The sequence below is a fragment of the Podarcis tiliguerta genome (genome assembly GCF_965153285.1).
Source record: "Podarcis tiliguerta genome assembly, chromosome: 1".
Classification (NCBI taxonomy): domain Eukaryota; kingdom Metazoa; phylum Chordata; class Lepidosauria; order Squamata; family Lacertidae; genus Podarcis; species Podarcis tiliguerta.
Genome location: NC_139534.1, coordinates 64,425,333 through 64,452,067, shown reverse-complemented (window position 1 = coordinate 64,452,067; position 26,735 = coordinate 64,425,333). Strand labels below are relative to the sequence as shown.

The 26,735-nt window shown below is 43.2% G+C and overlaps 2 protein-coding genes across 6 annotated transcripts in view; both read right to left on the bottom strand.

Annotated features, from left to right (window-relative positions):
* SERGEF (secretion regulating guanine nucleotide exchange factor) overlaps positions 1–8,028 on the bottom strand; it is a 101,324-nt gene extending 93,296 nt beyond the window's left edge. For all 5 annotated transcript variants that reach the window (XM_083426373.1, XM_083426375.1, XM_083426376.1 and 2 more), the window contains exons 1-6: positions 7,924–8,028; positions 4,612–4,750; positions 3,613–3,768; positions 3,050–3,144; positions 2,747–2,807; positions 1,554–1,667 (exon numbers count right to left, since the gene is read on the bottom strand). In XM_083426373.1, coding sequence (XP_083282499.1) covers positions 1,554–1,667; positions 2,747–2,807; positions 3,050–3,144; positions 3,613–3,768; positions 4,612–4,750; positions 7,924–7,968 — 610 coding nt within the window. In that variant the 5' untranslated portion in view covers positions 7,969–8,028. The remainder of the gene's footprint in view (positions 1–1,553; positions 1,668–2,746; positions 2,808–3,049; positions 3,145–3,612; positions 3,769–4,611; positions 4,751–7,923) is intronic.
* A 1,009-nt stretch (positions 8,029–9,037) lies between these two features.
* On the bottom strand, positions 9,038–25,627 carry TPH1 (tryptophan hydroxylase 1). The gene is made up of 12 exons (XM_083429706.1): positions 25,265–25,627; positions 19,513–19,650; positions 18,188–18,371; positions 16,436–16,536; positions 16,035–16,102; positions 15,052–15,248; positions 14,594–14,729; positions 13,120–13,246; positions 12,517–12,612; positions 11,958–12,091; positions 10,338–11,035; positions 9,038–10,266 (listed from the first exon to the last, which is right to left on the bottom strand). The coding sequence occupies exons 1-11, from the start codon at positions 25,388–25,390 to the stop codon at positions 10,861–10,863; spliced, it is 1,482 nt and encodes a 493-aa protein (XP_083285832.1). The 5' UTR covers positions 25,391–25,627; the 3' UTR covers positions 9,038–10,266; positions 10,338–10,860.
* Positions 25,628–26,735: the final 1,108 nt, after the last annotated feature.

Here is a 26,735-nt window from a genome sequence, read left to right as displayed (position 1 = left end):
AAATTGTTACTGTGCAGAGCCTAATAATGTAAACATACCTAAAATACATTTTGATTTGGCTTATTATTCTGCACTCCACAAAACAGGAAAGGGGAAAGGGTTGCAAGTTTTTTGGGTCCTGGCTCTTAACTGGTGCATTCAGCAGCTGCAAGCCACAATAGGACAGTGGATAGTTCAACCTGCTAACAGCAATCAGTGCCAACGAGGCAGGGAAGGGATCGTAATGCTTAAAACATTCCTAACAGAAGGTATATTGTTCCTGAGCATACAACTGGCTCCCATTGCCAGCTTGGCCAAATGACCAGAACTCCAGTTCCTGGGCAGAAGGAATAACCTCTCAAAGTGCCATCTGTGTGTTTATTACAGTGGTACCTCTGGTTACGAATGCTTCTGGTTACACACACTGCAGGTTACAAGCTCTGCTAACCTGAAAGTAGCTGCTCCTGGTTACGAACTTTGCCCCAGGATGAGATCAGAAATTGCGCGCTAGAGGCACACGCGCAGCGGGAGTCACCATTAGCGAAAGCGTGCCTCAGGATAAAAACGGTTTCCAGTTACAAACAGATCTCCGGAAGGGATTCAGTTCATAACCAGAGGTACCACTGTATATCTATTTCACCAGCTCCGCCTGATAACAAGAGTTTTCAAACAATGTTATTTGACAAAAGAGATTTGTGATGTAAACATCTTAACATAACCTTAAAGTACATGAGAAACTGTCAGACCAATTCCCAGCGTTAACATATTTTATTTTAACTGCTGTAAGAATAAATCCATATTCCCAGTTTTCTCTTCTTGAGACAAGGATAAATATGTGTTTTGTATCTTGTTCCTGACAAAGAGGAACCTGAAGGCCAGGATAGGGTGCAAACTATCTATTTCTTCATTCACCATTTCTTTCCCACAGTTTCTCTTTTCCCTCCATTCCTCTCCTTTCTCCCTCTGACTGAGGCCCTCCGGGGGAAAATTTCTGAAAAATCCAACTGGGAAGGGACTGTACCTATACAGATTGCAACATACTTCTCTTCTTCAGAAAAGAAAGCAAATAAATTGAGATTGAAAGTTTGTTTCCTAGTGGATTCTTCTAAGATCATGTTGCACAAGTTTTCTGTCAACGACAATAGGTTCCAGGACCAATTCAAGGTGCTGGTGCTTACTGATAAAAGCTTATATGGAGAGAAGCATTGCAACAATAATAATAAAGGACAGTTCAGGATCAACATCCAAAATTTCACCATTAAAACACTACATCTGACTCTCTCTGTGGCTGGGCATTCTCTGGGCTCTGCAAAAGACAGAGTCTCATGTGCCAAGTATATGGCTGGGGTTTGTGTTTGGGCTGATTGGGAATGGAATCAGAGGGTGCTAAGGGAATGCGATACATGCTATTACAGCAACAACAGAGCAGCATCTGAGGACTTAGGAGTGGAGTGATCAGTGTCATTGGGTATAGCCACAAATAATGGCTGGCTACTAAGGCAAGCCAAAATTTGTGGACCCCTTGCATGCACATGACATACTTGATCCATCCCTTAAATATTTAGATAACAAACCTGTTACTTTGCAAGGCTCTCTAGCCCTCCAAAAAGATGGAACCATCTGTCCTTGGCATGCCCGCTTCGCCTGAGATGCCATGCCAACTCCCCACTGGAAGACTGAACCATTTTCTTTTCAGCATGTACATGCAAAAGGAAAATGAAATATTCATGTTAAAGGCTGTTCCCCTGCTAAAAGACATTGGGTGGGGGGTGTTACTATTTTTACTAATGCAAATATTAACCTGGAAAATGTTAACACATAAATTATAGAACAACAAAACAATCTAGCAGGAGAAATTCTCAACGCCCCAAATAACAGTACGCTAGGTTCGAGACAACGTCACGCATCTTGTTTTTAAGGTGTACGCTAATATATTAAGCAGATACCTCATGTAATAAATGAATATGACCAATGTTTATTAAATACATAGACGGAGCTGCAATTAGCTGCAGCTTCCTGGAGATTTGGTGGCAGGTTCAGGTTTGACCCTCTGTGATTTGTGAAACGGTTGTAAGCTTCTCAGGAGTCCAGGCAATAATGTCATAAACCACAGGAAAAACTTCCATGGAATTTGCTGACAGGCCATTTGCACTTATTTGGTAATTATGACAAAGCTCTGCCAGTTGAAGATTCTCTCTGTGACTGTGCCTTATCAATCACTCCTTAAGTGATGATGACAAGCCCATGTACACTTATGACACTTATTGAAGCTATGTATACCAAGGTGACCTGCAAACCCAAGGGGCCCTCCTAATGCAGAGGTGGGGAACCTCAGGCCTGGGGACCAGATGTGGTCCTCTAGGCCTCTCTGTCTGGCTCTTGGGGGGGAACCCACAGCCAAATATGCACCACTACCTCAGACCCTCTACTAGGGCTTGCATGGTGTCAGAAACTATGTCGCTATCAGGCCTTCCTAATTAATTTACAAACTACCATGAAATATCCACCCACCCTGATGAGGAACAGTAGGGTAACAGCAAGTGATTATAAGCAGGCTTCTAAGGTATATGAGGCTGAGGTATCAGCTTGTCAGTGAATAACTGGGGATGAAGTATTTTTAATTGCTTCACAGCTTCCTCTAAATCACATAACAATTAAAGCTGCGGATACAGACCCATCATCTGAGACAGTGTAACAGTTTTTATGTTGTTACATGGTTGCAACTTTCAGTAAGGAACAATAGACTGTAGACTCACAATAGACTCACCAGTTACAGCTACTGCATGTCTGAGCCCAGCAGCAACATTTACTACTTTGTCCTGTATAGTCTATGGAACAAGGAAGAAAAAAACATATTTACATTCTCTTCGACAGCTCTACAGTACAGAACAGTATTTTTTAGCCATGCTATTGAAATTTTCAGAACTGATGAATGAACGTGTAGTCCAGCATGCATGATACAAAGGAAACATCAAAAGCTGCTGATCCACAGTGAAGTGGCTTATGGAAGGAATCATCATACAACTGGGCATAATGGTGAATTTAAATATTTGTGCTGAGGGCACCTCACCTTAATTTTCTGTGGGACAGCATTTCCTCCTGAGGCATCAGGAACTCCGAGTTGTCCAAAAGAATGAGACCCACAAGATAACACCTGACCGTTTCCTGCAAGATAGAACAGCACTGGAAATCTTCACATTTCTATTGTTTACCTCAAGGAGATACCTAGGGCATTGTAGTCCCCCACTAGTAAGAAACAGGTTCATCTTTATTAAAAGTCACATCTACGCCTCATTGATGGTGATGGAAGACTACTACTAACTTAAGACCCATTTACTTCCAAACTTCACTGGATCTAATCTTTGCTACACAGTGCCCTATGAAACTAAGGCCATGGGGCAAGTGCAAGGTCAAGGCTAACTGTCTTAGCTTACAGCTCATTTTCTTAACCATTATGCTACAGCAGCACTCGAGTGAATGCATAGTCTTCCATTTCCAAAAAGTCAACAATTTATAGCCTTGTGATTTTACATATAGCTCACTGGAAAGCTTTTGAATGGTTATGGAGACCCAGATAAAGCTTGGAGCTTTCACATCATGTAACACTTGTTTCCGCCTAGTTGCTAGATTTACCTGTAAGTATTATGGTAAAATCCCAGCCACAGGCAACTTGTACAACAGGACAACCAGACAGGGAAAGGCATAATGTAAAATGTTCCACATCTTCAGTATGACCAAGTCCCAACTGCCCATCTTTATTTTGGCCACATAAAAAGAGTTCTCCAGTGTCTGCAAAATGAACAAATACTATCAGGAACATATGCAAAATAAAAACATACGCATATTTTGACCCAATATTCACTGGCACTTTAAGACCCAATAATTGTTATTTGTCCAGAAAACTTGAGGGAGTGTTCATACTAACAACACACAGTCCTCTCTTTCTCATTTAAAGAACTGTACTCCAGAAATGACTGAAGCACTAGGCTAGTGATGGGGAACCTGTGATGCTCCAGATGTTGTCAGACTCCAAGTCACACCATCCATTCACATGGCGAGTGTAGCTTATAGTAGTCCAACAGCATCTGGAGGGCACAGGTCCCTCATCCCGACACTAGGCAGTCCGAAGACAAAATGAATCACATTGGGAAACAACACTGAACGCTACAGTTACGTCTCCAAGGCTTCAACTGGGGCCTTTCACTTTACAACTTAAACAGCACAGGCTCCGTGCTGAACAGCTAGGAGACCATCACAGATGCAGCCCCAGCACATGCAAAATGTGGAGGACTGTACGTGCTGCATGGGCACATCTGATCCCAAAATAAGTCTCATGCAGATTTGTCCTAAATTAGCTCATTACCATTATTTGAGTCACTGAGTAGCTCATCAGCACCCTCCACACACACACACACACAAAAGAAATGATGAAGAACAGCAAAGGAGCAAAAATCCAAAAACCTTATCCACCATTTGATGACATAAAGAGCATTTCATCACCTCATTTTAAAGAAAGATGGAAAGAGAAATTTAAGCAACCATTGAAGTCGTATATGGGTAGCAACAAGAGAGTTAAAAAATTAAGTCTTGCAAGTATACTATGGGCAGGAAACAGAAATGCCAGTTTCTTACCAGTAACAATTACAGAATGTCCTCCTCCTCCAGTAATACTTGTGATGTTCTTCTGACTGCAGGGCAATTCTTTAAGGGCCTGGGGCAGGAGTACATCTTCTTTATGACCAAGACCCAGTTGTCCATAGCTGTTTGCTCCCTAAGGACATAAGAAAAGCCCTGCTGGATCAGAACAAAGGCCCATCCAGCCCAGCATCCTCTTCTCACAGGGGCCAACTAGTTTCCTATAGGAAGCCCAGAAGCAAGACCTGAGGACAGCAGCAGTCTCTACACTCCTGATTCCCAGCAATTGGTATGGAGGCATCCTGTCCCCGACAGCAGAGGTAGAACATAGCCATGATGGCATGATAGCTTTGTCTAAACATCTTTAAAGCCATCCAGGTTGGTGATCATTGCTACACCCTGCGGGGATGAATTCCATAGTTTAGCTATGTACTGCGTGATAAAATACTTCATTTTGTCTGTCCTGAATCTTCTAACATTCAGCTTCATTAGATGGCCTCGAGTTCTAGTATGAGAGAAGGAGAAAAAAAATCTCCCTATCTACTTTCTCCACGACATGCAGATTCTGGTCTGCACGTTGTTGCATTGAAAGGAAATCCTTCAAAGTTTAATGGTATGAGCAGTGGCAGTACTGAGACCCAACCACTCTTTTAAAAAAATAAATCAACAAGGATCAAAAAGTAATTAATTGAAATTATACATGGAAGGAGACTTGCCTGAAGTATTTCTAACTGTTGCACTATCTTGCAAAGGGTTTGACATAATCAGTCCAAGTGTAGCATCAGAAAGTTTTTGGTTTTTTTTTTTACAGCAGTCCTGTACACTTCTGCCCTTTGCAGCTGAGGATTTTACAGTCTCCTGGACTCAGGAAGTCAATGGTGCAAATCAGTCTAGACCTTATTGTAACATAAATCTCATTAGAACCACTAGCCCTTGGGCTTTCTCCCCAGGGAGAGAGCTTTATCTTTTAAGATTCTTGCCAATGGCACTTTTGAATGGCTAAGTATACGTGCATTTCATATTTAACTACCCCCCCTCCCGTTGGAAGCATAAAACTGGCAAGCATCTGTTCGATCCGGCTGTTACTTGGAAGCAAGTCACATCAATTTCATTGAAAGGTACTTCTGAAAAATAATTTCAGGATCCAATACACATATATTTTACAACATCCATCCATTACTTTTACAATGAAATGTCATTATGTGTTATCCAGCAAGACAAATCTTGGTCACCTTAGGGCATTTCCATATGTCATCCTAAGAAGTATTTCTGAAGTCGTATAAATGCTGCTAATGAGATATAATTTGGAAGTGGGGGAAACATATGCACATCCCAGCCATCTCAGGTTTTGCATATGTCTTCAGGGCCAACTTTTTTTTTTTAAGCTGATTTAAGCCTGTCTGCAAAGTTTCCTATCTGATACAGAAAAACTGTTTAATAAGAACTACAAGTCTTAACAGCTTGCTTTGACATGTGGTTATAATCCTGGCTTTTTTTGCACATTGAGAAATATTTATGCTCTCTGAAACAGACTAGTTGCTCAAAGAGTAGAATAGAATGCATTATATTTAGGCATTATATATGTAATATTTAGCCTAATTGGACAGCTGTGGCATGTGTGCAAACATGAAGTTAAAGCTAAGGAGGCAATGCTCAAAACTCTTTACCATTTCAGTTCAGTTTCCTCAGCTCCACCAGAATTATACCTAGGCATGTCACATGCATTACTTATAGTAATGGCATTGGGACAAGACTTTAGAGCAGACACCCATTCAGCAGAATGAGGAGGACCCTGAAACTCAAAGCTGGCTAGCCATATTTTTAAGTGAAGTAATGCACATTACCATCTATTTATAGGTGGCACACGGTCTTCCCCTTCACCATTTTATTTTAACAGCAACCCTGTAGATTAGGCTGTGAAATGGTGGCTAGATTCATGGCTAAGTGGAGATTCAAAACCAACTCTCCCAGATCTTATTGGAATACTCGCCTAACAACTGCACCAAGTGGGCAGGGAGAGACAGCCATGCTTAATTATTAAATTGGCGGATTTATCCATAAATCCATCTCCGATGACTTAGAAGCTGCATTCTCCACAACGCATGGATATTAGCTAGGGTTAGGGGACTCACATCCCCAGAGACATGCTGCTGTTTATACCTCAAAGTTCTAAGGGCAAATAAAAATGGCCTCTACTGTGGCGGATGGACAGACACCAAGGCCTAGGAAAACATTTTAATCACGCCCCACAAACCATGGGCAAACGAATCAGGATGGGAGGGCCATGAAAATCAGAAGACACTTTCATCCCTGGGCAACAGGGAGCAGCATTGGCTTAAACACCTTACGGGGACCCAAGATTCACTTGAGTCATCTGAAGGGTCCTCCTCTCAGCAGATGTGTCCTTCTTGGTGCTTGAGGGGTGTCTAAAGTGGATTTAAAACATAAACAAAGAGTTTCGAGTTCACGCTTGTGAGCAATGGGCTCTGCTGTCTTCCCTGCAAGCAGATGCTTATGCCTTTCGAAACAGCGTGACTCAACAACAGGTTTAGCTGTTCCAAGTGAGAGAATCTGGCATGCCATATGTGCAGGGCCACATTTAGGTTTGATGAGGCCCTAAGCTATTGAAGGTAATGGGGCCCTTTATATGTCCAGCTGTCCTTTGTCAACAACAAATTGTTGGTTTTTTGTGTTGAATATATGGTATCTGGTAATTTATGGACCTAACAGGTATCTAAAACCAGTGATATTTTAGGGAGCAGACTAGCAAGTGGGGCCCATTACTTACACCATAGGAGCCTACACAACTCAAAACACTGTTGCTGTAGGTAGGTTTTATTTTATTTTTTATCTTATATTTTGGAAATGTACACCCAGGTTATTTTTCCTTTAATTTTTTTGGGGGTCCCCTAGAGTGGGGCCCTAAGCTACAGCTTGTTCAGCTTATACGTAAACGCGGCAGTACATATGCGCCTAAAACGGCAGAGAGCTGAAGCCATATTTCGACGGGTCCTTTCAGAGACGGGAGTTTGCCAATAACATCCGTCAGGGGCGGTGGAAGCGGAGAGGGAGCCTGGTGCGATGTGTGTGGGGAAACCATGTCAACAGCTCGATTCTGGCTCAGAGCAGCGCCGCCGGAGCCCGTGAAACTTATTTGCAGAGGACCAGCGCTTCATCATCCCACACGACCAGCAGTAAAGAGCAAAGAGCGGCCTCCCTCCGTTCTTCCTCCCCCCCCCCCCCGCCCGCCGCATATGCCCGTAGGGCGGCCGCTTCCGCCCTTTTCCGGGCACCGCCACAGGAACTTACCCAAGCGAACAGCGCCTGGGTCGGCTCCTCGCGCACGGCGTCCATAACGTCGCAAAAGGGGAGGAGCCACTCCCGGAAGCAGCCATGAATCTCGCCTCAGGCCGCCCGCACTGACGTCAGAAGTGGGCGTGATCGGCGTTTCTCCGCACCTTTGCAGTCGGGCTCTGATTGGTGGAAGCGGAAATACCGCGCGCCTTTTTAGTTTGCCCTGCTCTCTGCATCTGCAGGGAGAGTTGTTGGGTTTGGAGTGTTGGGTCTTTCCTGTTATCTACGCCCAGCCTTCCCTGGTCTTACTTGGGGGGGAAATCACAGAATGGTAGAATTGGGAGGGTCCTTCAAGGATCATCTAGCCCAACCCCCTGCAATGAAGGAATCACAACTAAAGAATCCTTGGCAGATGACCATCCGACCTCTGTTGAAAAAGCTCTCCGGGAAGGAGAGTCCACCACCTTCAGAGGAAGTCCCTTCCACTAGAGAAGCACTACTGTACTGAAATTTGCGTAAAACATGTGCATACAAAAACATATTGTGGGAAATTACAGTCAAATATATCTAGTAAACTTGGGACTTGTTAAAGCATGAAGGGGTAATTTCTGAATCCAGCAAGCGTTAAAATCTAATCAAGGATTCAAATTTCCGAAATAACCAGACTTAACTTTGTGGTGCGATGATGGGTCATTAAGGGAACAAAGGAAGTGGGTCTGTGCCAGACAGAAAATGAGTGGGCCCCGTTCCTCAAATCACTGATAGTTAAAAAGTCAAAGACCAGAGGTGAGAGTTGTGGGTGTGAGCAGGAAGAAAAGCTGCAAGCTGGGAAGTGAGAGAGTCAAAAGTGATGTTTGATTTCTGTTTGAATCCAAGGATGCGGCTATGGGGAAACCAACGCCCTCTTAGGGTGTTAATGCTGTGAACCCCTCCCTCTAGGCTCTACACATCTATGTACCTCATTCTGAAAGAAACACAAACCCTGCGTTAGCTCCTGGCACCCCTGCAATCTCACACTGCTCAGAGATTAGGGTAGTGTTATAACAACATTATCCCACTCACAATTTTATTGCCACCCAGCTTCAAGATTTTTCCAGGCCCCAACTAACAAATAACACAAAGCAGTGTGTTGCTTGAAGTTCATTTTTTAATTTGAAAATAGAAAAAAAAATGGGGAGAAATATCATTTAGCTAAGCACTCTGGCTACTTAACAGTTCTAGCACCACAGTAAATTCACTGAAATTACTAACACAGATGACGAAGTTTACACATCCTAAAATTGAATATAAATATTTAAGTATCCTGAAAATATATCTACTTAGATTTTAAGTGAATTCTTGGATCCATCAAGGTCAATTGCAAAACTACAACCGGCTTCAAAGATTTTTTTTAAAATCCAAGTCTTAGAGTTTAAGGTGCAAATACTCATTTAATAGTACAATGTTTTCTCTTGCATTACAAACATAACACAGGCCCAAAAATGTCTAATAAAAAAGCACAGACATGGCATAATCCAGTTTATTTCGAGAAATGCTACTCTTTGTAGAAGCCCAGAAAATCTAATCCGTTACTTCCAGTTGTTTCAACTGCAATGATTTTTTTTAAGTTTCAGATTCCTAAAAACCAATTCTAAGTTAAGACAAAAGTAAGGTTTATCTAAATATGAAGGCATATCCAGTTCAGAAGTAATTCCAATGAGCCTCTGTCTCCTGACATCTTGAGAACAAATTGGAACAACGAGCAGTTTCTTTTGTAGCAAATCATTGTCCCTCCCATCGTTCTGCAACTACACCACCTTCTACCCCTTCACATAGTACAAAAAACTGGGTTTTTGAGGTGTAGGCTGGAGCAGGCTATAGGATGCATAAGGCCTAAAATACTCTTCAAAGCTGGTTTCTCCTAATTTGTGCTCATTTTGCTATAAATTCATCACTGTGTAGTCTCTAGAGCAGGGGTAACTAGCCTGGTGCCTCCCAAATGTTACTGGATTGCTGCTTCCCTCATCCTTGGGCATTGGCCATGCTGGATGGCGCTCACTGAAGCCAAATGCGAATATAATGGAATGAAACAACACTGATACAGCTTCCTGCAGGAGATCCCTGTTCTCCAAGTAAAAGTGTATCCAGATGCAAGTATATTGGGAAACCTAATATGAGAAATGGCACGTGCAGAGCAACTCAAGAAATAAACCCCCCTGTATTCATTTGGATTGATTCCTACGCACGTGTGCATCGAATTATAGTCTTCATCCTTCAACTGAAATAACTATTGAATCCTTCTTGAAACATGATGGCACATGCTGTACCTGGTTGGAGGCAGGGATGGGGAAGCTGTGGGCCTCCAGGTGTTGATGGACTCTAGCCCCCATCAGCCCTACCTGGTTGGAGGCAGGGATGGGGAAGCTGTGGGCCTCCAGGTGTTGATGGACTCTAGCCCCCATCAGCCCCAGCAGAATAGCCAATGGTCAGGGATGATGGGAGCTGGAGTCATCCCTGGACTGGGTGGCAATAGGTCCTCATTAGATCTTGGTTTCTAGTTCTTTCCATTCTTCAGTAGCAGCTAGAATTAGCCCTCATTGGACTACATGGAACCACTTGCCTATTTCATTGTAGCTATTCCTATGTCCACAAGTAAGTTGCATCTGCTCTCCTTCCAACTTGCTGAGTATGTGGGTGAGCCATAAGAGGAAGGGGGAAATAGTATGCAAATATTGGTATGAATGTTTCTGGGGGGCATAGTTCAAAAACAAATTATTTCCCCGTGATTCAGCCTTTGGTTTCAGGAAAATGGCATCCTACTTTATTCATTCATTCATTCATTCATTCATTGAGTATACCACCCTTCATCCAAAGATCACAGGGCGGTAAAGCACACAAAGAGTATTTCCATGTCTAAAATGGGACATAATCCATAGGTGCCAAGTGTGGAATGGTTGATGATCGCTGGAGAGGTTAGATTCCCAGCTGCTTGCCCATCTTGGTCAGGGCATCACTGACAATGTCCAGTTCATGGCGTAGCTCATTCACCACAATAGCAATGCTCCTTGTGTCTTTCAGGATCTGAATGCTTTGTGTATATGGGTTGTAATTCACTCCAAAGGGGCGCCTGATTGTCTTTGCAAACTCTCTGTTCAGATGGAAGAAAAAGGGGAGTAAATTTCCAATGGAAGCCCACTTACACCTTCTCAATGTAGCTGGCAACCAAGGACCACTCCTTGTATGTCTGTGCTACAATATCTCAAGTACCGCTATAACTGGTTCATAAAAACCAAAAAGAGAATTGCATTAACTCATCAGAAATGATACTCCAAGGAAAAAGTGCTGTCAGGTGTGATGCTGAGAATGGTCAGATCCAGGGACAACAGCTCAGGAAAGAGGAGGGAAACAAGCAAATGAACTGGGATAAGATAATGGAGCTGCCTGGTCTTAAACCTGCTTCACACAAGCCTCGATGTGACACAACAGCACCAAATGCTGTTTTTAAGTTCTTGACATACATAATCTTATAATTCTTATAACAGCATGGAAATGTATTAATTTACTGCCATGTTGGGGACAGGGAGGCAGAGTGGGGTTTGAGAGAGAGTGACTTGTTTAAGACCACTTAGCAAGTCTCCACAGAGGTAAAACTTGATCGGGGCACTTTCAGATTCATGGCTGAGCCTTGGGTCTCTTAGCCACCACACAGAACTGTTTAGCCAAGCTCTCAACCGCAAAGGGGTAGTGGTGGAGAATACAGTGGTACCTCGGGTTACATACGCTTCAGGTTACATACGCTTCAGGTTACAGACTCTGCTAACCCAGAAGTTCCTACCTTGGGTTAGGAACTTTGCTTCAGGATGAGAACAGAAATCGTGCAGCGGTGGCGCGGCGGCAGCGGGAGGCCCCATTAGCTAAAGTGGTGCTTCAGGTTAAGAACAGACCTCCAGAACAAATTAAGTTCTTAACCCGAGGTACCACTGTAATAACTAAGGTGTGTGTGCCCTCCCCCACAAAGGTGGATAAATAAAGACACCTTTCAATCTCCCAGGTGTTCTTAGCAAAATTACCTCATCTTTTCTTTTGCATCTTCAAAGCTTTCAGAAATAAAGTAAACTTCTTGGAACGTTGTAATCATGCATTCTTGCTTGCAGGTGACACTGGGGTCAAAGGGCTTGACTCTGGCATTTCCAGACAGTGCATGCTGGTGGTCAGACGGAACAAAATGACAAAGATTGGGTTTTGCATATATTTGGGACCTCAAAGGTGTCAAGTGTATGGATGTCATAAATTTATGTTCTCAGGAAAATGTTACAGAATTGGCAGATATACATGAAAGCAGTGTGTCCTTCAGAGACCCTGGTCCTAAGCTGTATAGTACTCTCTAGGGCCTAGACCAAAACCTATCACCTTACAGTGTGTCTGCAAACTGACTGGAAACCTGTGAAGTGTGTTTTGTTTGTTTCTTAAGACTGACAAATTATGTTCTGACCAGTCAGTTCAAGTCAATAATTTGACCATCTTGGCAGACAGGTTAATGTGAAAAGCATTCCCTGAATGTAGAAGGTTTTTGAACAGTTTGCTCTGAAGACCCATTGACTGTAGTTAAAAGAGACTTTTAAGGCTTACCTTCAGTTCACTGATAGAAGAGAGTAAACCAGCTCCATAGGCTCTTAGCCGGCCTTCTTGCTTACATAAGCCAAACTCTACTGTGAAGAAGTAGCACTGAGGAAAAAGGAAGGCAACACAGTGAGCCTTTGACAGAGATGCAACTTGATAAAACTCAAGCAACAAGTGTTTTCATGCTCCCTTTCCTAGATGAAGAGTAGGCATGAATGTTATTTCCCCTTTAATATGGAATCCCTTATACCACTGACTTGCACCATCATCCATTACTTGCAATTTAAAACAACCCAGACTTTGGATTCAGAAAACCCCTAAACCCCTCAGTTCATCCCTAAGAAATGATGGCACTCAGGAGCCAAGGCCCTTTGTATAGCTGGGAAATGGAATATAATTTCAACACTGTTCAGTATGAAGACAGGTTCTCTAATTTGGCCATGAGAAAAAAAGTGGTGAGTTAGAGGCCCTCCTCTGGGTATCTTCACTGTGTGAGGTGGCAACTAGAGAAAGGGCCTCTTCCATGGTGGCACACACAAGATGGAATCACTGAGGTAGTATCCATGGAAATGAGGAACATGTTGCACAGAGCGGCCCGTATCCTTTACTTACAGTTGCCAGCTTCTGAACAGCTTCATCAGATGCCCCAAGGGAAGCCAAGCCAATTTCCTGAGAGAATTGGGCAAAACTGGGTTCAGCAAGAAGAGGTACATGGCCCAAAAGCTCATGGCAGGTATCACTGGAAAACAGGAAAAGCAAGCTAATGTTGATCCAGGTAGTTTGTCCCTTACAGTTGATGTGTAAAAGCAAGCTCATCTAATATAAATAGGTAATCTGCCAAAAATATATAACAATTGAGGAGGAAAACCTCCAAGTATCCCATAGCACAACAGACATCAGCACGCTTGGTGGGGCATAAGCGCACATGAGCTATATGCCAGGTACACAAAGTGGTTTAGAAACTTGGTAGACATGTGTAATTACAAGAGCACAGAGAGTGGGGGATTTTACATAGGGCCAACACACATGCATACTCAATCTCTTCTCTGTGGTGGAAATGATGACACATGGACATAGCCAATTTGGTGCAGTGGTTAAGAGTGTCAGACTAGGACCTGGGAGATCAGGGTTCAGTTCAGTTCATAACCCACTCAGTTATGAAACTCGACTGATCTTCGGCCAGTCACAATCTGCCAGGCCTTACCTACTACACTAGATTGCTGTGAGGACAAAATGGGGAAGGGGAAAACTTCATACCCCCAGCTTGAGCTCCTGAGGGGAAGGAGGTGGTTGCCAGTGTAATCATTACTTATTTACTGAAGTGTCATGGGTACTCTACATTAGAAGCCTGCATGCCCAGTTTGAACTACTACTTCTTGACAAAAAAATGAGGAGAAAGATGACATGAATGGGCCTTCCCAAGGAGCACCTACATTATTGCAAATTGTGTAATGTATGTGAATTGGAGTTGTGGCGATGGCAATAGGTGCAGAAAGTAGGATTATTAGGCTGGTCAAGCTCATGGAGTAGCAAAAATGTGCATGATAATGAAGATGAGAGTGCTAAGATAGGCTTAGTAAGTCCAAAATATAGATGGGTTAATTGGTCTGTAGGCACTCAGTCTTATTTAATTCAATATCCTTAATCTAAGGATCTCAGAGAAAAGAAATCCTAAACTTATTTTGATTCTTCAGTTGTACTAAAATAAGTGGAAATAATTCACATTGTGAGAGCTAGGCTTGTGTTAAATATGTTTGACAGCCCTCAGTTACAAGTTCTCTGCTCTCAACACTGTTCCCTGCCTCCCACCTCCAACTCACAAGAGCCAGATTTGATCTAAATGTTTGAAAAGGAGAGCATTACTGTGTGTTGATTTGTAAAATGGTCATAAAGTCTAGCTTTAGGTTGCAATTCTATGCCCAGTTACTTAGGAGTGAGCCCCACTGAGCTCAGTAGGACTTACTTCTGAGTAGACAGGAGAAGGATTTCATTGATTGACACCAAGCTTTCAAAATGGGTACACTTTCCTGGAATAAGTATAAATGTACATGTTATTTGGAATAAGGATGAAAAAATAGCTGCTTACGGTTCTGGTGTGTAAAGCGGGTCAGAACTATGTCGAACATACTGAGTGCAGTGGAACACTCTGAAGGCTAAACCTGCCAAGAAATCTCTGGGCGAGAGGTATCCAGCAACTGGGCGGATAGTAAATCCAGTGCGCTCTGCAAAAACCAAGATGGTGGCAAATTTAGAAGATAAACATCCAGCCAAGTCCCCTCACCAAACACCCATGTTGCAGCAGTTCAAACACATGGAGATCTCTAGCATCTTGTTCTTCATCAAAGCCATATTGCAGAGGGAGCCAAGAAAAATAAATTTGACTGCAACTCCCATGACCCCCGACCACTGGTGGTGCAGGCTGGGGCTGATGGGAGTTGTAGTCCAACAACATTTGTAGGGCACCACGTTGGCTATGTCTGTCCTATTAAAATGGTAGCATTGCCTCAGCAAAAACATCTGGTCAGAGAGACGCCTGCGCATTACCTTTTAGAAAACGTGACACATCTTCCAGCTGGGGTATGTTGTCTTCTCTGTACCCACAGTACTTGGCTAGCAAAGGCAGGTTTTTGAGATATTCTCTGCAAGCGTGGGTTGGGTAGAGCTTATGCAGTTCTCGGAATACTGTGCCCCAAGTCCTGATCTCCTCCTCGGTGAATTCAACTTTTGGAATTGGGTCGCCACTATGACGAGAAGGCAGAATCAAGGGCTGACTTTCAGAAACGTTTGTCAGAAATGAAACATTTGTTTTCAAATTACACTTCAGAGTCCTAGTGTTACCTTCAGTTCTGTGCATCATTGCTTGGGAAATTGGATTGGCCAATAATAACAACATAAACTGGTTTTGCCTGGTCTTGTAGGGTCACTGCAATGATTTTGGAGGAAAGCTTTATTTTGCTGTGCTGAACTCTAGCTTGGATTGGCAAAGGAGCTAAGCAAAACTGGCTGACTGGCATACTCTGTGATCCAGAATATATTCTCAACCTCCACATTTGTCAGTCAGATTACTAATACGCAAGTCTCCAAGGCTTTGTCCCTGGCCCTGAAAGGTTCCTGCCCCATCTTTAAAAGGTAAAGGTACCCATGCGCGTATGGGCCAGTCTTGCCAGATTCTAGGGTTGTGCACTCATCTCACTCTATAGGCTGGGAGCCAGCGCTGTCCGCAGACACTTCCAGGTCACGTGGCCAGCGTGACAAGCTACATCTGGCGAGCCAGCACAGCACACAGAACGCTGTTTACCTTCCCGCTGGTAAGCGGTCCCTATTTATCTACTTGCACCCAGGGGTGCTTTCGAACTGCTAGGTTGGCAGGCGCTGGGACCAAACGATGGGAGCGCACCCCGCCACGGGGATTCGAACCGCCGACCTTTCGATCGGCAAGTCCTAGGCGCTGAGGCTTTAACCCACAGCGCCACCCGCGTCCCGCGCCCCATCTTTAGCAAGAGCATTTAACAAAGATTGACACATACTGTTTGTAGTTCGTAGCCAGGTCTGCAAAATACTTCCGTCTCTTGCGATAAACGTTGTCTTTGAAACCCTAAAAGTGAAACACAAAAATTAAGGCCCAGTCAGTCTTTGTGATTAACATGTTTCTACTCCTAAACCCACCCCCCCAGTTGAGGGGAATTTTTTCTTCAATCTGCATGCTTCTTGACCATTGCTGTTTTCGGATAGGATTGAATCACATACTGGTTGTACCATTATAGCTCAGTATTATCATGTTTGATATGTTAGTATGTTCAATGTGCATCAAACTCTGATATTGGAATACAAGTCTAAAGTATCAGATATCCAGATATTCAAAGTAAGTGTTTTGAGGAGCTCGTTAAAGGCAACAGAAATATTGTGAGAGAAATATGAATCTACTCACTGGATGGTCTGCATCCAGATCAGAACCATACATTAGAACACGATTTGCACATTTATCCAAATCCGAGATCTTCTTAGGGAACCAGGGGATATTTTCCATATCTATGGAATGAATAAAACCCATATAGCTATTAATAAAATTCTACGGAATGAATAAAACCCACATAGCTATTAATAAAATTAAGCTTGCTACGAAAAGGAAACTGTGCTTATGGCCAGCTATGACAGCTAGAAAATGAAATCTAGTTTCTGAGGAATTAATGTCAAGAGGAGAAGAGAACATCTTCCTATCTGACCTTCACACAACACTGGGCACTTCCTCCTGTGGTAGATATGGCAAAAGGAACAACGATACTAAAAACAGGGGAAGAAAGTAAGTTTAGCTCTTACTGCTTGCATCAGGGATTCAGCTTAGCTGTTGCTCTCACACCTTCAACCCTCTGCTGCCAAATAAGGCAAAAAAGGGGAGGCTCAGGTGTTGCTTACAGGAAAAGGCTTTAAATCTCAAGACTGTGGAAACTGTGCCCCTCCAGGTGCTGTTGGACTCCAGTTCCCATCAGTCCCAGCCGGCATGGCCAATCCTCAGGGAGTTGTAGTTCAAAAACGAAAAGGTTTTAAAGGAGAACAAACCAAAGTCACCAGTTCCGAATGTAAACACAAATAACCAGAAACCCCACATATTAAGGGAGACCCAGGAAAAAGAAGCAGATTTCCTTGGTTTGCTCACTACATAATTTTGCAGGCCCTCTATTGTGAAATGGATATTGTTCTACTGCGTTATGGCCATTTGCACCAAGTGCTGGAGACAAAAACAAAGTGAAATAGTATTCAGAATTGCATAGGTCACAGAACGAACCTACAGCTCCTGTGGCCCAGCTCCCTTTTCCTAAGGCAGGGTCCTCTGTTCCTGAAAACCCCATTCATCAAATCATATCTGACTTCTATGGAACATCTTAAATCCCCGTTAGTATGATGGCTCAAGCAAGTAAGGGAATGCACAGGCTACTGGACGCAGGCAGAAAACATTTGAAACCAATAGAAAATTTGTGATAGGGTAAACTTCATTTCTAAATATAGAGCAGGATTAGCTAATGCGCAAGGACTTCCACTTGTGCAATAAGGCTTTCCGTCTCTCTTCCCCTTGCGCCTTCAGCATTGGCTCAGGAGGGAATTTCGGGAGAACCCCCATAACATAACAGCATGTGGGGGGATTATTCCCTCTGGAAAGCCAAAATAATTGCCCTGATGGAACGATTGCCTTAGCGTGCCATCAAATTCCTCCTATGGCGATCAAATGGACCCTAGTTGTGAATCAAGTCCCATGCACTTAGGTTGAAACTCCTAACCACATGGGAAGCCCAATCTTATGCCGAATTAGAGGTATCTGTGACAAATTGGGCACGTCTAATTTTTCATGGGATCACAGCCTTATGAGATGGATTCAGTGGAATTTATATTTAAAATCATGCTGCTCCCTTCCTAAGCACAGGTTCACTTTGCCCAGCAGTCCCATAGCCAACCAATGTATGTATCTTTCTTTTTAAACATCTCATAGTAGAAGGAAATCTGTTTTAAACTACTGTAAACCATTCTTTGAAAATGCATTAGATGAAAAGAAAAGAAAAAGAAGAAGCCTCTCTAAAGAAAAAAACAAGACATTGTTTTTAAAATCTAGCACCACAAACACTGGCACGTGATCACACCTTTTAAAGGGCATGCACTTTTAATAAATCATTCTTATTTTCTTCCTTACCATCTTCCTGTACGAGGAAATTGTCTGTCTGGTTCACAGATACCACATTGGCATGCGATTTCAAGAGATGGAAGATCTCCTCAAGCTGTTCCCTGTTACTGTCACAATCTACAAAGATCTCAAACTCTGAATTTCGTCTCCTGGATTTTCGAGATTCTATGTGCACCAGGTTCACATGCTTTTCCTGATGGATAAGAAAGATATTTTTTTCGTTGGTCAATAGCACCCGAGGACCAAAATCTCTGCTAGTCGCCCCTTCCTCTGATATAGTTCATCAAACAAACTAATTAACACAAAATAATCTACACTTCGAATACACTCCCTGCCATAGTGAATAACCTTATGAAAATACTTCTCATTTTCAGCATGATAATTCACGTATAAAGGCAAAGAGTAAAATAAGAGAATGTATGCATTAGCCCAGGCATCCCCAACCTGCGACTCTCTAGATGTTTTCGCCTACATCTCCCATGATCCCTAGATAACAGGACCAGTGGTCAGGGATGATGGGAATTGTAGTCCAAAACATCTGGAGGGCCGAAGGTTGGGGATGCCTGCATTAGCCTCAAGCTTCTGCAGGGCACCAATCATATCTCCTTCCCTTTTGTGTACCAGAGTAGGAGAACTAAAGCACCCACTCCTGGCTTAAATCCACAGTTGCCCATGTGTACTTCAGGAGGGCACAGAACAAGGCCAGTGAGGGATTCAGCCTACAGAGAGACCTGGAGGGCTACATTTGCCCCAGGTCTCACTCTAGAAAGTGCATAGGCACAGTTTCTTTACTTTCCCCCAGAGAAGTGGTTGATTGACTTCAACATTAAATTACTAGTCATATACTAATAAGCAGTGCACTATTTAGTAAGAAGATGCCACAAAAGTGACCGTTCTAATGCCTTCTTTACACATCATGTGTAATAGTGAGTTACAGGGACACTTGGAATAACAGTTAAAGCATCTCTCCCAGGGAGGAGGGAACCTACAACCTGCCCCCTTGGGACCCTTGAAATGTGGAATCAGCACTTCCATATAATGTGCAAATCTGCCCTGAGTAAGTTACAAATTTTCAGAGGTGTCTGAAACGCAAAACAAACAAATAAATTCTTCTCCAATACCCTTAAGGTTCAGTCCTTCAGATCAGATTCTGGGATTTCATCTCAACCTCCATTTGGAGTGCACAGTTGTATGGTCGTACTATTTTAGGTTTAGCATTTTTTGTTTATAAAATCTAAAATCTTATACAGCAGCAAAACTAACCATGCCGTTACAGAGGTTGTTGCTATCTTTACTCTGTACCAGCTGTACAGAACAGGGACTGGACTGCTTACCTGAAAGAGCTTTAGGGCTTTCACAAGCCCTCCAACTTCATTTTTTAAAGAAAAAATGACGGCAGCTCTCCCCCTTTCAGATGCATTGTCTTCATTCTCTTTGTTGTCATCATTCATCGTGTAGTTGGACTTGTGGATCTAAAAATGATGCAGATGGCAAGCAGAGTTAAGAGTTAAGTCAAAGTTTCAAAACAAACCTATTTTTTTTAGGTTCAAAGTTGTCTCCCTTAGGCTGCAGAATGGGGTGCCATGAAAGGGCAGTAAATTCTTTATTTAATGTACTGATTTTGTATTTTAACTGCCAGGGAGGAGAAGAGGCACTTGTGTGATTTTCTGCCTCAGGTGCTAAAAAATTACATGGCTGGCCTTGGCTAGTCCTTTAACATGGTGGGATGAGAGGACACCATTTGCTGTCGCACCCCAGGAATCAAAATGAGATGGGCTGGCCTTCTTAGCAGGTGATAAAGGCTTATATCCATGCTGAGAAGAGCTTCAACTGTTGATTTCTACAAAGCAAGCTACTTTCAAAGTCAGGCTGTGGTGTTTTTTCCCTGCTCAGTCATTCGGCAACCCTAGCTATCGCTTTGTTTCAACTATACTAACAACAAGTCTGCATAGCAGCCTCCGGCCGCTGTGGTTTCAGTGCTGTAGTGAAGAGCTGGAAGCACAGGAAGTGGCTGTTAAAATAGAAAATAACCTTCTCCCAAGCTAGCCTACAGACATCCTCCCACCCCTGCCGGGAGTGGAAAGCCAGCCCTACATACAGACTGTGCAGGCCACAAACACTCATAGAGGCAAGTAGAAGACCACCATCTCCTAAATCACTTCGTCCCTGTATGCCCTGAAGAAAAGACTTATGTTTCATGAGCACATCTAATAGTTGAAATAAACACAAGGTTTATGTACCTTGAACCAGTGATGGGGGACCTGCAGCTCTCCAGGTGTTCCTGGACTCCAACTCCCATCAGTCCCAGCCAGTTTGGCCAATAATCAGTGGTGATGGGGGTTGTAGTCCCATGACATCAGGAGAACCACAAGTTCCCCACCTCAAAGCAATTCCATACCTGAGAAGGGATTATATGAAGAGAGAGAAAAGAGGTGGCAAGCTGAATATCTTAACCTGCATTAAATACCCAGTATACCTAGATCTCCACCCACATTGTTCAGCCCGGACACTGATGTCCAGCTCCAAGGGTCTTCTGGCAGTTCTCTTACTGCGAGAAGTGAGGTTACAGGGAACCAGACAGAGGGCCTTCTTGGTAGTGGCGCCTGCCCTGTGGAATGCCCTCCCAGCAGATGTCAAGGAAATAAACAACTATCTGACTTTTAGAAGACATCTGAAGGCAGCCCTGTTTAGGGAAGTTTTTAATCTTTGATGTTTTATCGTGTTTTTAATATTCTGTTGGGAGCTGCCCAGGGTGGCTGGGGAAGCCCAACCAGATGGGCAGGATATAAATTATTATTATTATTATTAATAATAATAATAATAATAATAATATCACTAAGGGCTAGTTCCCACAGTGCACTTCCTTCTCACATTATCACACCTGACCTTCCAAGCTACATTACAATGCTATGTGTATTCCATCACCTCCATTGAGAAATGTCACATCTAAGTTCTTGCCTAGAAATGGACATCTTTAAATACTGATTTTTTTAAATAACAATAAAATGAAAGAAGGTTTCCTACTCATTGTTTCAGGAATGAGCTTGGAAACATCTGAAGGCCCCCAGCCAGAGAAGCAGCCCACAGTGGACCTCCAGCATTCAGTAGGCAAAATTTAAATGCTGTATTCAGCTCTGCATCTTTGTCATCCTTCCTCCCAATCACCAATCTTAAAGCCTTTCTTCTGTCCACACTTATCCTCCCTCCCTCCCGTCATTGTAATCTCTTTCTATGACAAGCTAACTTTTAGCAGCATTAGAAATTAAACTAAAAAATAAAAGCTATCCAAGTTTGCTTGAGGCATGCAGTTGGTTCAACATGCAGCAATTGGATTCTCTTTGCGCAGAAATGTGGGTATTTTGAATGTGGAGTTGCTGAAAGACATCTATGGGGTGGGATGAACCACTGTGGACATCCTGTGGGCGACTGTGAAAACAGGATGCAGGACTAAATTGGTCTGATCCAAACAAGGATCTTCTTATGCACCCTACTAAAGTGGTACTGAGTGACAATGAGATTATCTAAGAACCTACTGCAAGCCACATCTACTTTTGGTGGCACAACTTTACACCAAGCCTAATACTCTTGAAGAAGAACTAAACAGGTCCCTTTGTTCCTGCTGCACCTACACCACTAATTCATTAGATTTCCAAACTGCCCTTCCACAGATAAGATGTCACAAGGAAGAGTCTTATGGCAGCTTTATTGTGGTAGAAATCCATAAAAGCTTATGCTCCAAGCAAAAATTAGATCTAAGCCTCACGTGGGAGTGGTTGATTGACTTCAACACTCCACAAAAACATTCTTAAGTCTCCTATTAAACTTTTTTCAGGTGGCAGAGAATCTGCTTATAAGTGTTCTCTTCCTGAGCAAGAGCTGAATGTGACTCTTTTTCAGGACATCTGATGCTCCTTGATATATATATATTTGAAATATATATATAAATTTATTTATTTGATTTTTCAGATTAAAATTTTATAGTCCCATATCCAACCTGCAACATAGAAACGGGATTCCAGAGAGTCTCCTGAACTTCCCTCCTCCCCTTTGTGGGTCCCATTGTTAATCATTTCCTCCTGCATCTTTTATAATAACCCAAATCTTTTACTTCTCCATTGTGTCCAAAATTCACCATTAAACTACGTGTGATTCTGATCCTAATGATTTTAACTTTTTACAATGGCTTTTACAACCTTTTTGTCTGACGCTGCTCAATAAATGCTTAGCTAGCTCAGGGTAGATCCAGAAAAGTGTGGCTTTATGCTCAGGAAGGAAGGAAATAGTTGATATGGATTAGTTTTTACAATTTTGAAACAACCCTGCTTGCATCATGTTTAGTACAACCTATTTGGGTCTAAAATCAGTAGCAAACCTCCCCTTAGGGTTAAATTTATTGTTTATTTATTTGTTGCATTTAAATCCCACCTTTTTCTCTAAAGAGAAATTATGGTTTCCCCCCTCCTCATTTAATCCCCACAACAACCTTGTGAGGTAGGTTAGGCTAAGAGGCAGTTCCTAGCCCAAGGTCACCCTGTGAGCTTCATGACCAAGTGGAGATTGAACCCTGCTCTTGGGTTTGCCTATCTTGACAGCCAGCCAGCATAGGGTTGATTGGTTCCAACAAAGCTATCTACAGAAAACTCTCATTACAAGAACAGGCTTAGTTTGCTTATGTAGACTTGCCTCTTCCCTAATCTGCTCCAGATCTCAAGAAGAAGATCTTCAAACTGCTGACATCAATGGCAGGTTCAGCAGAGGTAAATCTCCTCTTACCTCCTAAGCTAGTTTTCCCAGCACTGTCTCTTGCAAGACCCCCAGGGCACTGCAGCAGCCTCAGTTTGCCATGTACTCCTCGACCACTAGCTGTTGGTGGCTATAAATACGGTTCTTATAGCTTGCAAAGCTCTCTGTTAAATGGGTGGTTTTTAAACGCCTGCTTTGAATGATTGGAGTGATGGGGTACAAATATATTAAATTCAGTGGCAGCAACTGGAGGCCTGTGGGCCAAATCTGGTTCCTATAAATCAGCTGTCTGGCACCAGCAAGTGTAGGGTAGGAAAAGTGGCATTTGTAGTAAAATAACTTGCTGGCAGGCACCTCTAGAGGGGCTGTTCTTCCACCATTCACTCCTGTCTCCAACTAGCCCTCTGGGGAAGCTAGTTGCTGACCAATATAATACATATTTATTTGACCTGGTGTCTCAAATACCTTAGATGGGGTAGCAGGATTGGGTAAAACGGTGACGATATAGCAAAGCTGGCTAGATATAGTCAAGGGGAATTATCAGGAAAGTGAGATCATCCTTATGAAGACAGACTTAAACCACTGGGAAGGTTAACTCAGATGACTTAGATGATGGGCTTACTTTATAATATGATTAGCGAAGTCGGGAGATTAGAAAGGGAGAGGTTATTCACACCTGCATGCAAAACAAACAAACTATCAAGTCATCATTGGTAGGCAGTGGATTAAAGATGGTAAGCCAAAGGAAGGACTCCGTCACAAAACACACGGCTCATGTACAGAACATCTTGTCACTAGAAGCCACAATGGCCACCAGCGTCAATCACTTTTTTAAAGTTTCATTGTTAACGCTGAGGACTGGTCTATCAGTGGCTGCAAGCGATGCGAGTCCCCCAAAAGTGCAGCCTACAGAAATAGCATCTTCATCGTCATATGCTGAAGGGTAACATCAGGTGATGAGCATAGGACACATGCCTTGCTCATGCATCTCCCTATTTTTTGTAGACAGGATGCATAAGTTCAAAGGCACTTGTATGTCAATTAGCACTTACTAAAGACAGGCGCTAGCTGAAAGGGGTCTAGGATAGGGAAATGAGCATTGCCAAAGAGGAAGATAAATAAGATGCAAGTAAGACATTGGATGGAATCTGAGTGCAACATCACGCTCAGTTTGCAGATCCCTTTTTAACACTCTCTGATGAAAGGGTGTCCATCTGCACTACCCTGCAAATATTCAGGGTGTTTCTCATACTGAGATATTCCTCAGTATGTCATGACCTCTAGTACACCAGATGGGCAAGGGGACAAGGTGGACACCCCAGAATACACACAGGCAGGGAATCTCTTATTCCCTGGAAGTCCACATGTCTGCAAGGATCAATCTACACAGTTGACTTTCCACAGGGCTATTCAGAATAAGAATGGGTGCCCACCTTTTCTCAGTTACATGGCTACAGTGCCTTCCTGAGATGCTGGTGCCCTTAATTAGATTAATGCCCCAAATTTATCCAGATTATATTATCAATTGTGGTAGGACAATTGGGCAGTGAGTTTTCAAATTGCAGAGCTGAAACGGAAACTTGCCCAGCTTAATCCTCATCTAGTCATTTGAAGGACTGTGTGCTTTTTAGCCATTGTGATAGCTGCCAGTCCCAGGTAGAGAGGAGCACTTGCTCTTCATTCTCCACAAAGTCTCCCTGTGTGCAGCTAGCTTAGATCCGATAGCTGACCTGTCTGAGGGTGTTTAAACAAGCGATGCTGTAAAATGCACGTTTCAGTGTGGAATTGCACCACTTGTTACTGGGACAGCCAGTGGGGGAGAGCAGGGCGAACAGAACCACACAGCTGGCCAAATTTGCTGCAGAATATGCACCAAGCAATAACATATACCTAGCATTTTGCATAAGTTGGAGTGAATTTGAATATTGTGCAACATTGTGAAGGTTTCCTGTGGACCCACCAAGGGATTCTTCCACTTCTAAAAAGGAGGTGTCATTTCTTGTGGAGGTTTTAATTCCCAAAGTACTTCATGTACTTTTACTATCTCTATAATACAAAGCCACACAGGAACGATGTTCTCCCAGCAGCTCAAAAACTTTTTGCGGTACAATATCCTAAAGTATCATCGTTCATATATTTTAAAATGCAGCTGTGATCTGACTACTAGACGATTCTTTATCAAACAGACACAAACTCATCAAAAGCACAAAAAACAAATGTCACCGTGGCTCTCTCTGCATGACCATATAGTAGACCAACCACGGGAGATCTCCTGGATCAGGAAGGAATCTAAGAGAAGTGGAATGAAAGTCAAGAAGCGCCTCTCCTGCTGCGCACACCTACCTCGTTGAGGATGGCCAAAGAGGAGAGGTTGCCTACCACGTTGTTGAGCTGATTCTCGCCGAAGCTGGTGTTCATGGAGTCGAAGGATCGCCCCCTCCTGGGAACCTCCATTCTGCTGGTGTACATGCTGTGACGCCGCTGGCAGAGCTGGCTGCAGTCGGTGGCTCTGTGGCTGCTCTGGTCTGCGCGCCTCCTGGGGCTTGGCTATTTATGGACAGGAGGAGGGTGGGGGTCCCAGGAAGAGACACGCCTAATCTCTAGCAAGGAGGGGGTGCGGGAAGAGAAGAGCCCCTCCCCACGCTTCACGTGGATGCAGAGCAGCAGGGCCGCAGGCATCGGGAGGTAAAGGCAATAGCCTTCGTCTTCGTAATGGTTTTGTGTGCTCCGGAGCTCTGGGGCGCACACTCAAATTCGACATTCTGCACAGCAGTATTCAGGCAGTGCCGGCACCAGGCTGTTTTGCACCCTAGGCGGGCTAATTACTTGCACCCCCGCAAAAAAAAGCAAACTTCAGTGCTGAAAAACAGGTGTCTTGTAGAAAAAAAAGACAAGCTCAAAACTTGAAACTGCTAAATTTATTATTATTAATTGCAAGAATAAGTAGTACAACCACCTTTGATTCTCTTTCTCGAATGCAAAAGTTTGTTCGGAATGATTTGGCACAAAAAATTGATGTCGTTTTGATTTCATCAGGCACGTCGAAATCTCATTTTGTGTACCTTTTCCTTTACAAATTTTGTCACCAGTTCCTTTGGGTCAAGTGCCCTTCTTGGGCATGTTCAACTGATATAGCAGCTGCCAAGCCGGCTAGTCATTGTTGAGTGTGGTCAAGTTTTTATAAGTGTGAGCTTTGAGACACCGTGTTCACCGCTTGCCACTGATGCTTGAAGTGTGAGAAGAATCCTCAGAGCAGCAGAAACGTTAGGGATAGTATCCAGGAGCTTTTGTTGTAGTATGAAGGGAAGAGTTCCTTGTGGTGGCATAGACTTTGAAAGTCTCCAAGCTGTTAAGTTCACAGCACAAATGACATTTTGGCTTGAATGTTTGAACATGCTTCTGTGTCTTAGCATAGGAAAAATACACCCAGTGAAATGGAACACAACTGGCTCTTGAGCAAAATCTATATCCTCTCCCCCAGCATGATTCAGAGGTACAAAAGCTCTTTGGAAATACTGACGTTATCTGGAGTGGAATGTACCAATACATGTGTGCTGTTCTGTATGCATGAGCAATTTTTTGAGGTTGGAACCCTCGGTCCACATTTACAGCCTCCCCACTTGTAAATGAGACCTGCCCCTTCCCCAAAGCCTGCTTTAAAGGGGAGCTCATTTCTGCCACTAAAACTCAAAAGGTAGCCATTATTTCACTCATATTAACAGCAATCCTATGAAGGAAGGCATTTATCCTATGATTTTTGCCAAGTTAGGGAAAAATAGGCTTGGGGGTAACAATGAAGGGCGCTTGCACAAAA

Coding starts and splice junctions, on each gene's coding strand:
- TPH1 (XM_083429706.1), bottom strand. CDS start 25,390: ATGTACACCAGCAGAATGGAGGTTCCCAGGAGGGGGCGATCCTTCGAC. Junction 19,651..25,264: donor CTTTGGCCATCCTCAACGAG/GTAGGTGTGCGC, acceptor CATCATTTTTAG/ATCCACAAGTCCAACTACAC. Junction 15,249..16,034: donor CTGGCTACGAACTACAAACA/GTATGTGTCAAT, acceptor TTCTCGTCATAG/TGGCGACCCAATTCCAAAAG.